Genomic DNA, 13,925 nt, shown 5'->3' on the forward strand with positions numbered 1-13,925 from the left:
GCAAGTATTAAACCAATTTGAAAAAGAGACACTAAGTGTTTGAAATTTTGTTATGCGTAACAAAACAGCAAATGTCACCACTTATTATCCTACATCGATATATGTACTGTGCAACATTTGTTTTATTTCACAGCTTCTCTGAAACTGTAAGCAAACAATATGCTGCCCTATTTCTTAACACAAAAATATATATCAATTGGATTTGTATGCATATGTATAACTTTGTACATTTGATAGGAAAAATAGCTTGCCATAAATGATGTTGAGACAGTGCACAATTCTCCCACAATGTTCACATTTCAGATGTTATGAAAATGTGCGTCTGAAACATAACTCTGCATCATAACACCCTCGTGTTGCACCAATTCAAAAAGGCCCTTTCCCGGTGACGATGCATAAACGAAACGAAATGTATACATTATACATTACACATATGTGACGTCAGACGGTGGGTGCACGAGGAATGACGTAATACATTGTGGATCTCAGCATGCAGTTATCATATACACATTGGAACAAGCCGATTAAACTCGGAATGTTTTACAAATTGCAATGCCATCTGGCGTTCTTTATTGTCAACGTCCTTTCACAGTTTAGTGTCCTTTCATGCGCAATGTATGTTTAACCAGCGTCTGTTTGTTTTGTATTTTGACCTTTATTAGTAACATTTAATACTTTATTTGTAACATTTAACTATTATTTCAACTTTGTATTTTATGACCGAATGGCCGCCCATAGAAGTGGCATGGTTTGAATTCAATGTTTTGTGGAACTCACCAGTCTGATCCCCAGCCACCTGTTGATGGTGTGAATGTACAAGAATGGGGCTACATTTGAGTCGATGGTTGCAAACGCTTTCCTCCGGAATGCCACTTGACACCTAGAAAACAATGACAGAATGTCAATACTACCAGTCATTAGTTTCACAATCTGTATGTTCTTCACAGATGACTTTCATAAGACATCGTCTGAATATTCCAAGGTAAAACTAATCTTACCACATACACCCTTCTCATGACCTTACAACACAAACTTCTCCCTCCCCTGCAAAGATCCATGTTAGATTAGTCTTCAGCAACCCATGGTTATCGTAAGAGACAACTTTCGGAATCCGGTGGTCACTCACAGGTTGATGCATGTCATCCATCCCAACTGCCATCTATGCTCATGACATCAATCTCTGGATTGTCTAGCCTAGACTTAATTATTCACAGAACGATTCCATATAGATGGAATATTGCTGACGTTAAACAACAAACAAACAACATACTGTATATGACCGTAGATAAGCTAATCTCATGGGTAAGCCAAGGTATTAACTTGGTCCCTAAAATCTGTATTAAAATGATATGTGTACCGTCTCGCCATGAGAAATGGAATATCAACAAGTCCATATTGAATTACGCAAGTTAATGTCGTTACACCATCGGTAATAAAAACTGTTCACTGCACATCTGGACTCTTGTTTGTAATCTACAGAATCTATTTGATTAATTTGAATCAAAATTTCATTAAAAAATATTGACATTAATTTCGGAGAAATTGTGTATCCCTCCGATCCTTACAACTTCTGTTTGCCTCGCTCCATAAGGTCTGCTTTACCACATACTGTGACAGCACCATCTCACCGTTATTTACAGCAACCATGATCATATTACCGCTAATGACACCTTGAAATGAACCTTAGTTGACAGAGAATTGAAACATATATTATAACTGCCATACTTTGACTCGTTAAAAGTAATATTTGTTGTAGTTGGCAGTTAAATGTCAACATATTGTTTTTGTGATGGAAATAGCGGCATCACACAAAACCTCAAGAATGATTTGTCAAGTCATTCCATGCGAAAAAAGTACCCAACAATACACAAAACAATACACAACTCCCAAACCTTAACATAGGCTTACGACGGTCGTAGCGCTAAAGTTGTTTTGTACAACGACACCCTAGGATATATCTAGGCCTGCTCAGAGGCTGATCTTGGACCCCAGTCTCCAGTAAATATTTGTAAATATTTGTAAATATACCCTGTACTGACCTGTACGCCCTGATAGTCTGCAGGCCGCCGAGGGTCTCGCCGAAGTGAGCGTATACAGGAGACTTGGTGACACTGTCAAGACGCTGCAACTCTCTGAAGCCACAATGACAAACACATACATCTGAAGTGATGGAGTGAGTTTAGTTTAACACCACTTTATGAATATTTCAGTAATATCATAGGGTGTCAGCTTGATGTGGGAGGAAAGCTCCAAGTGTGATGCAGGTGTTGTGAATTTACCACTTTGGTGACACCCACGAGGAGGGTATGTAACTGACAAACCAAGAATTGTGTGAGTTGGGTTTAACGCCGCTTTTAACAATATCCCAGTTATCGCGGCGTGTCAGCTGAATGTGGGAGGAAAGCCCGAAGTGATGCATGTCTCAGACGTTTACCACTTCGGTGACACCCACGAACACGGGTATGGTGCTGACAAACCTAGAAACATAATCGGGGCGAACTTGGACTCAAACCCTCTATCATATGTTTCTGGCTCAACTGAAGCACACAACTCTCCACAGAAGATACAGGCAGAGCTGCAAACAACTGGGCCACCTGTGCCCCACATGCATCTTGACATTTTGAGAAGAAAACTTTCAGTTGACCTGGATGGGTTTCATTAAAACAACTAAAGGTAATAAATGTTATATTTGGGATGACACTTTCTGAGTATAGTACAGATTCTCGTACTGTTTTGGGTTGAATCCCATCCGGGATTCGAACCCACACTGCCAGTGAGGCACCTAATCGCCAGCACACAAAGTCAGCGATCTAACCCACTCAGCCACTGAGGTTTCCACAAAAATATGGTGGTCCAGATCACATACTTTGTGTACCCCTCTGACAAGTGTAAATTGGCATGTCTCCCATGGCCGAAAGCTATGAACACACAATGCCATTTAGAAAGTGGTCAAGCGCCATATTTGGAATGACATAAAAGATTCAGGAACTGTGCAAGTGGGTGCATTAGCATGAAAAATCTTTTCATAATCACAATTATAGCATACAAGTGAGTAAAAGCATTGCAATTTAACGCTGCTTTGAACAGTATTCCAGTTATATCCGGCGTTGGAGGAAAGCCCAAAGTGACGCAGGTCTCCGACATTTACTTTAGCATACAACCATGAGACAGCTTTGTACAACGAGGACCAGGCAGACAGTCAAGGTTGTAACACTTTGTTCAGTTTGTTCCAGAATGACCACTGACCTTGATGTGTTCCTGAAGAACCTTTGGAGGAAATAGTACAGGAGAACCAGAGGAAGAGCTGCGAGGATGAAGAAGGGTGTTGCGATGCTGTTCACAACAATGGCCGAGAACGTGTACAGGAGACATCGTAAAGAACTCTCAAAACTTGCTGCCAATTTCTGAAAAACAAGTTAGCCTGTTGATGTTTTGAGATATGGGAACTAGAATCCATCTCCTCCTTCTACCCATCCTAACTGTCCAGACCTCCTTCTACCCATCCTAACTGTCCAGACCTCCTTCTACCCATCCTAACTGTCCAGACCTCCTTCTACCCATCCTAACTGTCCAGACCTCCTTCTACCCATCCTAACTGTGCAGACCTCCTTCTACCCATCCTAACTGTGCAGACCTCCTTCTACCCATCCTAACTGTCCAGACCTCCTTCTACCCATCCTAACTGTCCAGACCTCCTTCTACCCATCCTAACTGTCCAGACCTCCTTCTACCCATCCTAACTGTCCAGACCTCCTTCTACCCATCCTAACTGTGCAGACCTCCTTCTACCCATCCTTACTGTCCAGACCTCCTTCTACCCATCCTAACTGTCCAGACCTCCTTCTACCCATCCTAACTGTCCAGACCTCCTTCTACCCATCCTAACTGTGCAGACCTCCTTCTACCCATCCTTACTGTCCAGACCTCCTTCTACCCATCCTAACTGTCCAGACCTCCTTCTACCCATCCTAACTGTCCAGACCTCCTTCTACCCATCCTAACTGTGCAGACCTCCTTCTACCCATCCTTACTGTCCAGACCTCCTTCTACCCATCCTAACTGTCCAGACCTCCTTCTACCCATCCTAACTGTCCAGACCTACTTCTACCCATCCTAACTGTCCAGACCTACTTCTACCCATCCTAACTGTGCAGACCTCCTTCTACCCATCCTAACTGTCCAGACCTCCTTCTACCCATCCTAACTGTCCAGACCTACTTCTACCCATCCTAACTGTGCAGACCTCCTTCTACCCATCCTAACTGTGCAGACCTCCTTCTACCCATCCTAACTGTCCAGACCTACTTCTACCCATCCTAACTGTCCAGACCTACTTCTACCCATCCTAACTGTCCAGACCTACTTCTACCCATCCTAACTGTCCAGACCTACTTCAAACCATCATTACCTAATGAGCTACCAGTAATTAAATCCTAATTGTATATCAAATTAACATTTCATTTGTTACTGGCTGTATTAGTGTGGCAGTTACAGGTTTTGTTTAACTGTCAACTAACCAGTAATATACCAGTAGTATAAAGTGAATATAATACATAGTGTAGTTAGTATTAGTATTAATATTAGCATTAGTTATTTGTGTCAGTATTAGTATATAGTGTAAATAATACATAGTGTAGTTAGTATTAGCATTAGTATTATTATTAATATTAGTATTTAGTATTAGTATTTATTATTAATATTAGTATTTAGTATTAGTATTTTTTATTAGTATTAGTATTATTATTAATATTAGTATTTAGTATTAGTATTTATTATTAATATTAGTATTTAGTATTAGTATTTATTATTAATATTAGTATTTAGTATTAGTATTTAGTATTAATATTAGTATTTAGTATTAGTATTTAATATTAGTATTTAGTATTAGTATTTAGTATTAGTATTTAGTATTAGTTTGCAGTATGGGTTTTAGGGATTTTAATGAAGATTTGATACAATACCTTTTAACTTAGTTATGCTTGGGTCAGTCACTACCCTATCAGCTCCTTTGTGTCAGCCAGGGCAAATGTTCTGGTTGAGTGGTTCCCTATTGTTTTCCTTAGGGTCAGCTTTGCATGCTTTTTACCCCTCACTTGCACCTCAGTCACTACACAGACAAGTCACTGACAGACGACAGCAAGTGGGCATATTCTATAGATTTTGTGAAGTCAAGGTATGTTTCCAATTAAATACTCAAACATATATAAATCTATCTTTTCATAAATAAGATTATATAAATAGGTGTACGTTAAATAAGGTATTTGTTATGATGTGTGTGAGATTTAGTCAATGTCTGATTCTCCTGGACAGGGTGTTGTTTGAATATGTTTATGAGGCTATTATCATATATGTGTTCAGTATTGGAGAAAACACTTTCCCTCGGTTTTGGTAGACATAGCATGCCCTGGGGAGAGGGAAAAACCAAGGGGGCGAACAGATCATGTTGGGAGAATGACAACCAGCAGCCATTGTGTACAGCCAATGGTGTACAACAACTTCTTTATCTGCCCATATCGCCATTAAATGAGGCAAATGGCATGGAAGTCAAGATTTAATCTCAGAGTGCAAGAAAAAGGTTTATGGGTGTGGTGTTCTGAAATTTCCAGAGCCCTGCAAACTGGCCAATTCGTGGCCTCCTCCATTTAGTTGTAGGCCAGTTTGGAGAAGGGCCAGAAACTTGAGAAGTGAGTAATCCCTGCTGGCTGAATACAAAATTGTTGTTAAATCTACCCCTGATGTCATCTGTGGGATGACTCCATGCCCTGCTACATGTGCTGTAGTTAAGCTGTGAGGCATACAAGACTGACCAGGTCATCTGTGGGAGGACTCCATGCCCTGCTACATATGCTGTAGTCAAGCTGTGAGGCATACAAGACTGACCAGGTCATCTGTGGGATGACTCCATGCCCTGCTACATATGCTGTAGTCAAGCTGTGAGGCATGCAATACTGACCTGGTCAACAGTGGCTACATCGGAGGTGAATCTGTTCAGCACCCGTCCACTGGGATTTGTGTCGAAGAATCTGAAACAGAGTGCCATGACAACTGTGAATGTAGATAATTTGTAACATACTACCCACTATTTTGAGTGAGGTTGGGTGAGGTGAAATGGGGCTTTACATCGCATCCAAGATCATTGCACTTATAAAGCGACATGCATTCACGTGTGTGCTTGTACTTGTCAGACTAAAGCTGATTTTATAGTGCTAGCCCACTGAGATACCATGCCGCAGTTTAACATGAAACCCCACTCAGACACAGTATACTGACTCCGAGCTTACAAGTCCTTGTTTCAGCCCCTTAAAGTCGAGAGCTAGGCAGGGTAACAACTATACCACTGGACCACGAAGGCATTTTGAGAGGCTGAGGATATAGATGAGGATGGCATCATCTACACATGACCTTGGTCACCTGTGAAGATTCGGGTAAGAATAGGTCTTCAGCAACCTATGCTTGCCGTAAAAGGAGTCTACCCTTGTCGTAAGAGGCAACTAACAGGATCGGTCGGTCAGGCTCGCTGACTTGGTTGATGCATGCTCATGATGGCAATCACTGGATTGTCTGGTCCAGACTCGATATCTACAGACCGCCATCATATAGCTGAAATATTGCTGAGTGCGGCATTAAACAACAAACAAACACATGATCTTGGCCTCATTCCACAAGTAGTCCAAATGCTACAACAGTTGCTGAAATCCTTGCACAATTGACCAGCACAGGATTCACACACAACTTTCCAGTCTTCTTCAGGTGAGTATGGGTAAGCTGTTCCATGCATTACTGGGAACAACTTTCTTTCTATTAAACTCTCATACCCGACACGGGACACCGAAATGTGCGGTGCAGAGTTGTATCCCTTAGGCATGCCAGTATCAAGTGATCATGTGTTTACGCAATCACCACGCCTCACTAAAAGTCTTCTATTCTTTGCTGTGTTAACCGAACCTACACAATCACCACGCCTAACTTAAAGTCTACTATTCTTAGCAGTGTTAACCCAACCAGTCAATCACGCATGCCTAACATAAAGTCATGTTGCCTAAATACTTTGTGAGCCCGCCACCTGGTCTGGTCGGGTGTTGAGATGTGTGTACCTCATGTTGACGTGAATGACATTGTTGAGCATGTTCTTGAAGAGTGACCTTGCCCCTTGTAGCCCGGTGAAGTAGAGAATGATGGATGCCAGCAGCGCCCCCGCCAAGGCCGACAGCGACAGTGCTGCGTACAGCTTCACATGCGGGGTACTGTCGAATACCTGGAGAAATAAAGGTAAGAGTAATCTTGATCAGAGCTCCAGGTATACAGCAACACAAACACTGAACCTCCTGACTTTCCATATTACGGGGGTTAGAGTATTTCAATAAAAATGGTGGGAAATATTTTGCCAGATGGACTTATTGACACAATAGACTTAGATGGTGGAGGTGTTAAGGGTGGGGGAGGGTGGTGGACAGACTTACTGGCACTGTAGAGTTGGGTGGCGGAGGGTGGTGGACAGACTTACTGGCACTGTAGAGTTGGGTAGGGGAGGGTGGTGGACAGACTTACTGACACTGTAGAGTTGGGTGGCGGAGGGTGGTGGACAGACTTACTGGCACTGTAGAGTTGGGTGGCGGAGGGTGGTGGACAGACTTATTGGCACTGTAGAGTTGGGTGGGGGAGGGTGGTGGACAGACTTACTGGCACTGTAGAGTTGGGTGGGGGAGGGTGGTGGACAGACTTACTGGCACTGTAGAGTTGGGTGGCGGAGGGTGGTGGACAGACTTACTGGCACTGTAGAGTTGGGTGGCGGAGGGTGGTGGACAGACTTACTGGCACTGTAGAGTTGGGTGGCGGAGGGTGGTGGACAGACTTACTGGCACTGTAGAGTTGGGTGGGGGAGGGTGGTGGACAGACTTACTGGCACTGTAGAGTTGGGTGGGGGAGGGTGGTGGACAGACTTACTGGCACTGTAGAGTTGGGTGGCGGAGGGTGGTGGACAGACTTACTGGCACTGTAGAGTTGAGTGGCGGAGGGTGGTGGACAGACTTACTGGCACTGTAGAGTTGGGTGGTGGACAGACTTACTGGCACTGTAGAGTTGGGTGGCGGAGGGTGGTAGACAGACTTACTGGCACTGTAGAGTTGGGTGGTGGAGGGTGGTAGACAGACATACTGGCACTGTAGAGTTGGGTGGGGGAGGGTGGTGGACAGACTTACTGGCACTGTAGAGTTGGGTGGGGGAGGGTGGTGGACAGACTTACTGGCACTGTAGAGTTGGGTGGGGGAGGGTGGTGGACAGACTTACTGGCACTGTAGAGTTGGGTGGGGGAGGGTGGTGGACAGACTTACTGACACTGTAGAGTTGGGTGGCGGAGGGTGGTGGACAGACTTACTGGCACTGTAGAGTTGGGTAGGGGAGGGTGGTGGACAGACTTACTGGCACTGTAGAGTTGGGTAGGGGAGGGTGGTGGACAGACTTACTGGCACTGTAGAGTTGGGTAGGGGAGGGTGGTGGACAGACTTACTGGCACTGTAGAGTTGGGTAGGGGAGGGTGGTGGACAGACTTACTGGCACTGTAGAGTTGGGTGGCGGAGGGTGGCGGACAGACTTACTGGCACTGTAGAGTTGGGTGGCGGACAGACTTACTGGCACTGTAGAGTAGTGGGGGGGAGGGTGGCGGACAGACTTCCTGGCACTGTAGAGTTGGGTAGGGGAGGGTGGTGGACAGACTTACTGGCACTGTAGAGTTGGGTGGCGGACAGACTTACTGGCACTGTAGAGTTGGGTGGGGGAGGGTGGCGGACAGACTTACTGGCACTGTAGAGTTGGGTGGCGGAGGGTGGTGGACAGACTTACTGGCACTGTAGAGTTGGGTGGGGGAGGGTGGCGGACAGACTTACTGGCACTGTAGAGTTGGGTGGCGGAGGGTGGCGGACAGACTTACTACACTGTAGAGTTGGGTGGGGGAGGATGGTGGACAGACTTACTGGCACTGTAGAGTTGGGTGGGGGAGGGTGGTGGACAGACTTACTGGCACTGTAGAGTTGGGTGGTGGAGGGTGGTAGACGGACTTACTGACACTGTAGAGTTGGGTGGTGGACAGACTTACTGGCACTGTAGAGTTGGGTGGCGGAGGGTGGCGGACAGACTTACTACACTGTAGAGTTGGGTGGGGGAGGGTGGTGGACAGACTTACTACACTGTAGAGTTGGGTGGGGGAGGGTGGTGGACAGACTTACTGGCACTGTAGAGTTGGGTGGCGGAGGGTGGTGGACAGACTTACTGGCACTGTAGAGTTGGGTGGCGGAGGGTGGCGGACAGACTTACTACACTGTAGAGTTGGGTGGGGGAGGGTGGTGGACAGACTTACTGGCACTGTAGAGTTGGGTGGCGGAGGGTGGTGGACAGACATACTGGCACTGTAGAGTTGGGTGGGGGAGGGTGGTGGACAGACTTACTGGCACTGTAGAGTTGGGTGGGGGAGGGTGGTGGACAGACTTACTGGCACTGTAGAGTTGGGTAGGGGAGGGTGGTGGACAGACTTACTACACTGTAGAGTTGGGTAGGGGAGGGTGGCGGACAGACTTACTGGCACTGTAGAGTTGGGTGGCGGAGGGTGGTAGACAGACTTACTGACACTGTAGAGTTGGGTGGGGGAGGGTGGTGGACAGACTTACTGGCACTGTAGAGTTGGGTGGCGGAGGGTGGTGGACAGACTTACTGGCACTGTAGAGTTGGGTGGGGGAGGGTGGTGGACAGACTTACTGGCACTGTAAAGTTGGGTGGTGGACAGACTTACTGGCACTGTAGAGTTGGGTGGGGGAGGGTGGTGGACAGACTTACTGGCACTGTAAAGTTGGGTGGTGGACAGACTCACTGGCACTGTAGAGTTGGGTGGTGGACAGACTTACTGGCACTGTAGAGTTGGGTGGCGGAGGGTGGTGGAGGGTGGTGGACAGACTTACTGGCACTGTAGAGTTGGGTGGGGGAGGGTGGTGGACAGACTTACTTGCACTGTAGAGTTGGGTGGCGGAGGGTGGCGGACAGACTTACTGGCACTGTAGAGTTGGGTGGCGGAGGGTGGTAGACAGACTTACTGGCACTGTAGAGTTGGGTGGGGGAGGGTGGCGGACAGACTTACTGGCACTGTAGAGTTGGGTGGTGGACAGACTGACTGGCACTGTAGAGTTGGGTGGTGGACAGACTTACTGGCACTGTAGAGTTGGGTGGCGGAGGGTGGTAGACAGACTTACTGGCACTGTAGAGTTGGGTGGCGGAGGGTGGTAGACAGACTTACTGGCACTGTAGAGTTGGGTGGCGGAGGGTGGCGGACAGACTTACTGGCACTGTAGAGTTGGGTGGGGGAGGGTGGCGGACAGACTTACTGGCACTGTAGAGTTGGGTGGCGGAGGGTGGCGGACAGACTTACTGGCACTGTAGAGTTGGGTGGGGGAGGGTGGCGGACAGACTTACTGGCACTGTAGAGTTGGGTGGGGGAGGGTGGTGGACAGACTTACTGGCACTGTAGAGTTGGGTGGCGGAGGGTGGTGGACAGACTTACTGGCACTGTAGAGTTGAGTGGCGGAGGGTGGTGGACAGACTTACTGGCACTGTAGAGTTGAGTGGCGGAGGGTGGTGGACAGACTTACTGACACTGTAGAGTTGGGTGGTGGACAGACTTACTGGCACTGTAGAGTTGGGTGGGGGAGGGTGGTGGACAGACTTACTGGCACTGTAGAGTTGGGTGGGGGAGGGTGGTGGACAGACTTACTGGCACTGTAGAGTTGGGTGGTGGACAGACTTACTGGCACTGTAGAGTTGGGTGGGGGAGGGTGGCGGACAGACTTACTGGCACTGTAGAGTTGGGTGGCGGAGGGTGGTGGACAGACTTACTGGCACTGTAGAGTTGAGTGGCGGAGGGTGGTGGACAGACTTACTGACACTGTAGAGTTGGGTGGTGGACAGACTTACTGGCACTGTAGAGTTGGGTGGGGGAGGGTGGTGGACAGACTTACTGGCACTGTAGAGTTGGGTGGCGGAGGGTGGTGGACAGACTTACTGACACTGTAGAGTTGGGTGGTGGACAGACTTACTGGCACTGTAGAGTTGGGTGGGGGAGGGTGGTGGACAGACTTACTACACTGTAGAGTTGGGTGGCGGAGGGTGGTGGACAGACTTACTGGCACTGTAGAGTTGGGTGGCGGAGGGTGGTGGACAGACTTACTGACACTGTAGAGTTGGGTGGTGGACAGACTTACTGGCACTGTAGAGTTGGGTGGGGGAGGGTGGTGGACAGACTTACTGGCACTGTAAAGTTGGGTGGCGGAGGGTGGCGGACAGACTTACTTGCACTGTAGAGTTGGGTGGGGGAGGGTGGTGGACAGACTTACTGGCACTGTAGAGTTGGGTGGGGGAGGGTGGTGGACAGACTTACTGGCACTGTAGAGTTGGGTGGCGGAGGGTGGCGGACAGACTTACTGGCACTGTAGAGTTGGGTAGGGGAGGGTGGTGGACAGACTTACTGGCACTGTAGAGTTGGGTGGGGGAGGGTGGTGGACAGACTTACTGGCACTGTAGAGTTGGGTGGGGGAGGGTGGTGGACAGACTTACTGGCACTGTAGAGTTGGGTGGTGGACAGACTTACTGGCACTGTAGAGTTGGGTGGGGGAGGGTGGTGGACAGACTTACTGGCACTGTAGAGTTGGGTGGGGGAGGGTGGTAGACAGACTTACTGGCACTGTAGTGTTGGGTGGGGGAGGGTGGTGGACAGACTTACTGGCACTGTAGAGTTGGGTGGGGGAGGGTGGTGGACAGACTTACTGGCACTGTAGAGTTGGGTGGGGGAGGGTGGTGGACAGACTTACTGGCACTGTAGAGTTGGGTGGGGGAGGGTGGTGGACAGACTTACTGGCACTGTAGAGTTGGGTGGCGGAGGGTGGTGGGTGAGATTCTGCTGGAACCTGTTGGCGCTGCTCGACCAGATGGACAGGGAGAAGTTGGCGGAGACCATGAGGCTGTGGTGGAGGAGCTGTAACATCAGTGTGAGGACGCACAGCGCCACACAGCATGCGCGGAAGTAGTACATGTACACCAGCGCCATCACAGCCCCCTCATCCTTGTGCTCCTTCTTGATCAGCTTCCCAGACTCCTCCTGCATCTCCTCTGAGGAACAACACAGCATGTTATGAGACATTCTAACAATGGCTCGGGGAAATATTCATTCTGATTGCTCATGCTGTTTCAATCAGAGGCGGTTATTGTGATTTGAACCCTGATTTGAACGCTCTGATGTTTATCCACATCATTATCAACACAAACTAGGCCTGAAAACTCCAAGCAGTTAATGGGTTTCGGATTTAGATTACATCCTTATAGTATGGATAGACCTACATCCTTATAGTAGGGAGTCAGGTTTCAAAGACTCACGACATACTACTCAGAAATTGGGAGGGATAATGATATTTCATACTGTTATTAAACAAGAAGAGAGCCGCATATTCAACCAAACTTATTATTAATTTACCTAACATGAAGCTGCACTTGTTTAAGTTCCTTGGCAATATTGTATACTATTCATATGCCAATATCTCTCAGAGGTCAGTCACATTCAATCCCAACAATCTCATTACAAATATCCCTTTTAAAAAATGTGTAGTATATGTGAGGGGAATGACAGTAGCTTGAAGAATGAAAGTCGAGATGGTAGATGATGGCTACTTGCATCCTGGCTGAGCAGCACCGAGCTGAGGTGCGTGTCAGGTGGTACTGACCTTGCTTTGACTTCTCTCCTTCGTCCTCGTCATTCCTGTCTTCGTTACTGGCCTCTGTCATCACGGACATCTGTGACCGTGAGATCTGACGACTGAACACAGTCAGACTGAGGTTGGACTGCAACATGATGGAGGACATGTCAGAATCACACAGGGGCTGCAGGGAACAACACAACCACATCATTCTCATTCATTATTTCTTTGGCCATGACCACTCAAATGCAGATTACCACATGAGGTTGTTGTTTGTTGTTTAATGCCACACCTCTTATGACAAGCATAGTAGCCTTTTACAGCAATCATGGTTTGCTGAAGACCTATGTTCCCCTGGATTTTCACAGGTCATACAAGGTGAACGAAATGTGGTTTAAAGTCTCTTAAAAAATTAGTGTGTGTGTGCGCGTGAGAAAGAGAGTGTGTGTGTGTGAGAGAGAGAGAGAGAGAGAGAGAGAGAGAGAGAGAGTGTTTGTGTGGGAGAGTGTGTGTGTGTGAGAGAGAGTGTGTGTGTGTTGGGGGGGGGGAGCGTGTGTGTGTTTGTGTGTGTGGGAGAGAGTTGGTGTGTGTGAGGGTGTGGGTGTGTGTGTGTGGGTGTGGGTGTGGGTGTGTGTGTGTGTGTGTGTGGGTGGGGGTGGGGGTGTGTGTGTGTGGTAGTGTGTGTGTGGTAGTGTGTGTGTGTGTAGTGTGTGTGTGTGTAGTGTGGGTGTGTGTAGTTGTGTGTGTGTGTGTGTAGTGTGTGTGTGTGTGTGTGTGTGTGTGTAGTTGTGTGTGTGTAGTGTGTGTGTGTGTAGTGTGTGTGTGTGTAGTGTGCGAGTGTGTGTGTGTGAGAGTAGGGGGGGGAGAGAGAGTGTGTGTGGGAGAGAGAGTGTGTGTGGGAGAGAGAGTGTGTGTGGGAGAGAGGCGAGAGTGTGTTTGTTGGAGTGTGTGTGTGTGTGTGGGGGAGAGCGTGGGTTTGTCACTGGACTGTGGGATGCAAAATGGGACGGCTGTTCAAATCAGTAAATTATCCAAAATAGCCCAGGATGCCAGTGGGTGACTGAGATCAACCACAGCAAAACCAAAGCTTCTGTGCATGTGCAGTGATATGACATCAGTGAAACTCTGGGAAATCAGGTGAAGCATGCCACATATTGCCAGCATCGGACCATCGTGTTCATGTCTTTGACCCCAAAAATA

The 13,925-nt window shown here is 47.6% G+C and overlaps 1 protein-coding gene across 1 annotated transcript in view; it reads right to left on the reverse strand.

The window, feature by feature from the left end:
• LOC124111349 (ATP-binding cassette sub-family C member 9-like) overlaps window positions 1–13,925 on the reverse strand; it is a 78,700-nt gene that overhangs the window by 19,813 nt on the left and 44,962 nt on the right. The window contains exons 18-24 of the mRNA XM_048396151.1: window positions 12,753–12,870; window positions 11,891–12,144; window positions 7,095–7,255; window positions 5,954–6,023; window positions 3,247–3,404; window positions 2,040–2,132; window positions 778–880 (exon numbers count right to left, since the gene is read on the reverse strand). Coding sequence (XP_048252108.1) covers window positions 778–880; window positions 2,040–2,132; window positions 3,247–3,404; window positions 5,954–6,023; window positions 7,095–7,255; window positions 11,891–12,144; window positions 12,753–12,870 — 957 coding nt within the window. The remainder of the gene's footprint in view (window positions 1–777; window positions 881–2,039; window positions 2,133–3,246; window positions 3,405–5,953; window positions 6,024–7,094; window positions 7,256–11,890; window positions 12,145–12,752; window positions 12,871–13,925) is intronic.

The sequence above is a fragment of the Haliotis rufescens genome, unplaced genomic scaffold, assembly GCF_023055435.1.
Source record: "Haliotis rufescens isolate VD_foot unplaced genomic scaffold, xgHalRufe1.0.p SCAF_15, whole genome shotgun sequence".
NCBI lineage: Eukaryota > Metazoa > Mollusca > Gastropoda > Lepetellida > Haliotidae > Haliotis > Haliotis rufescens.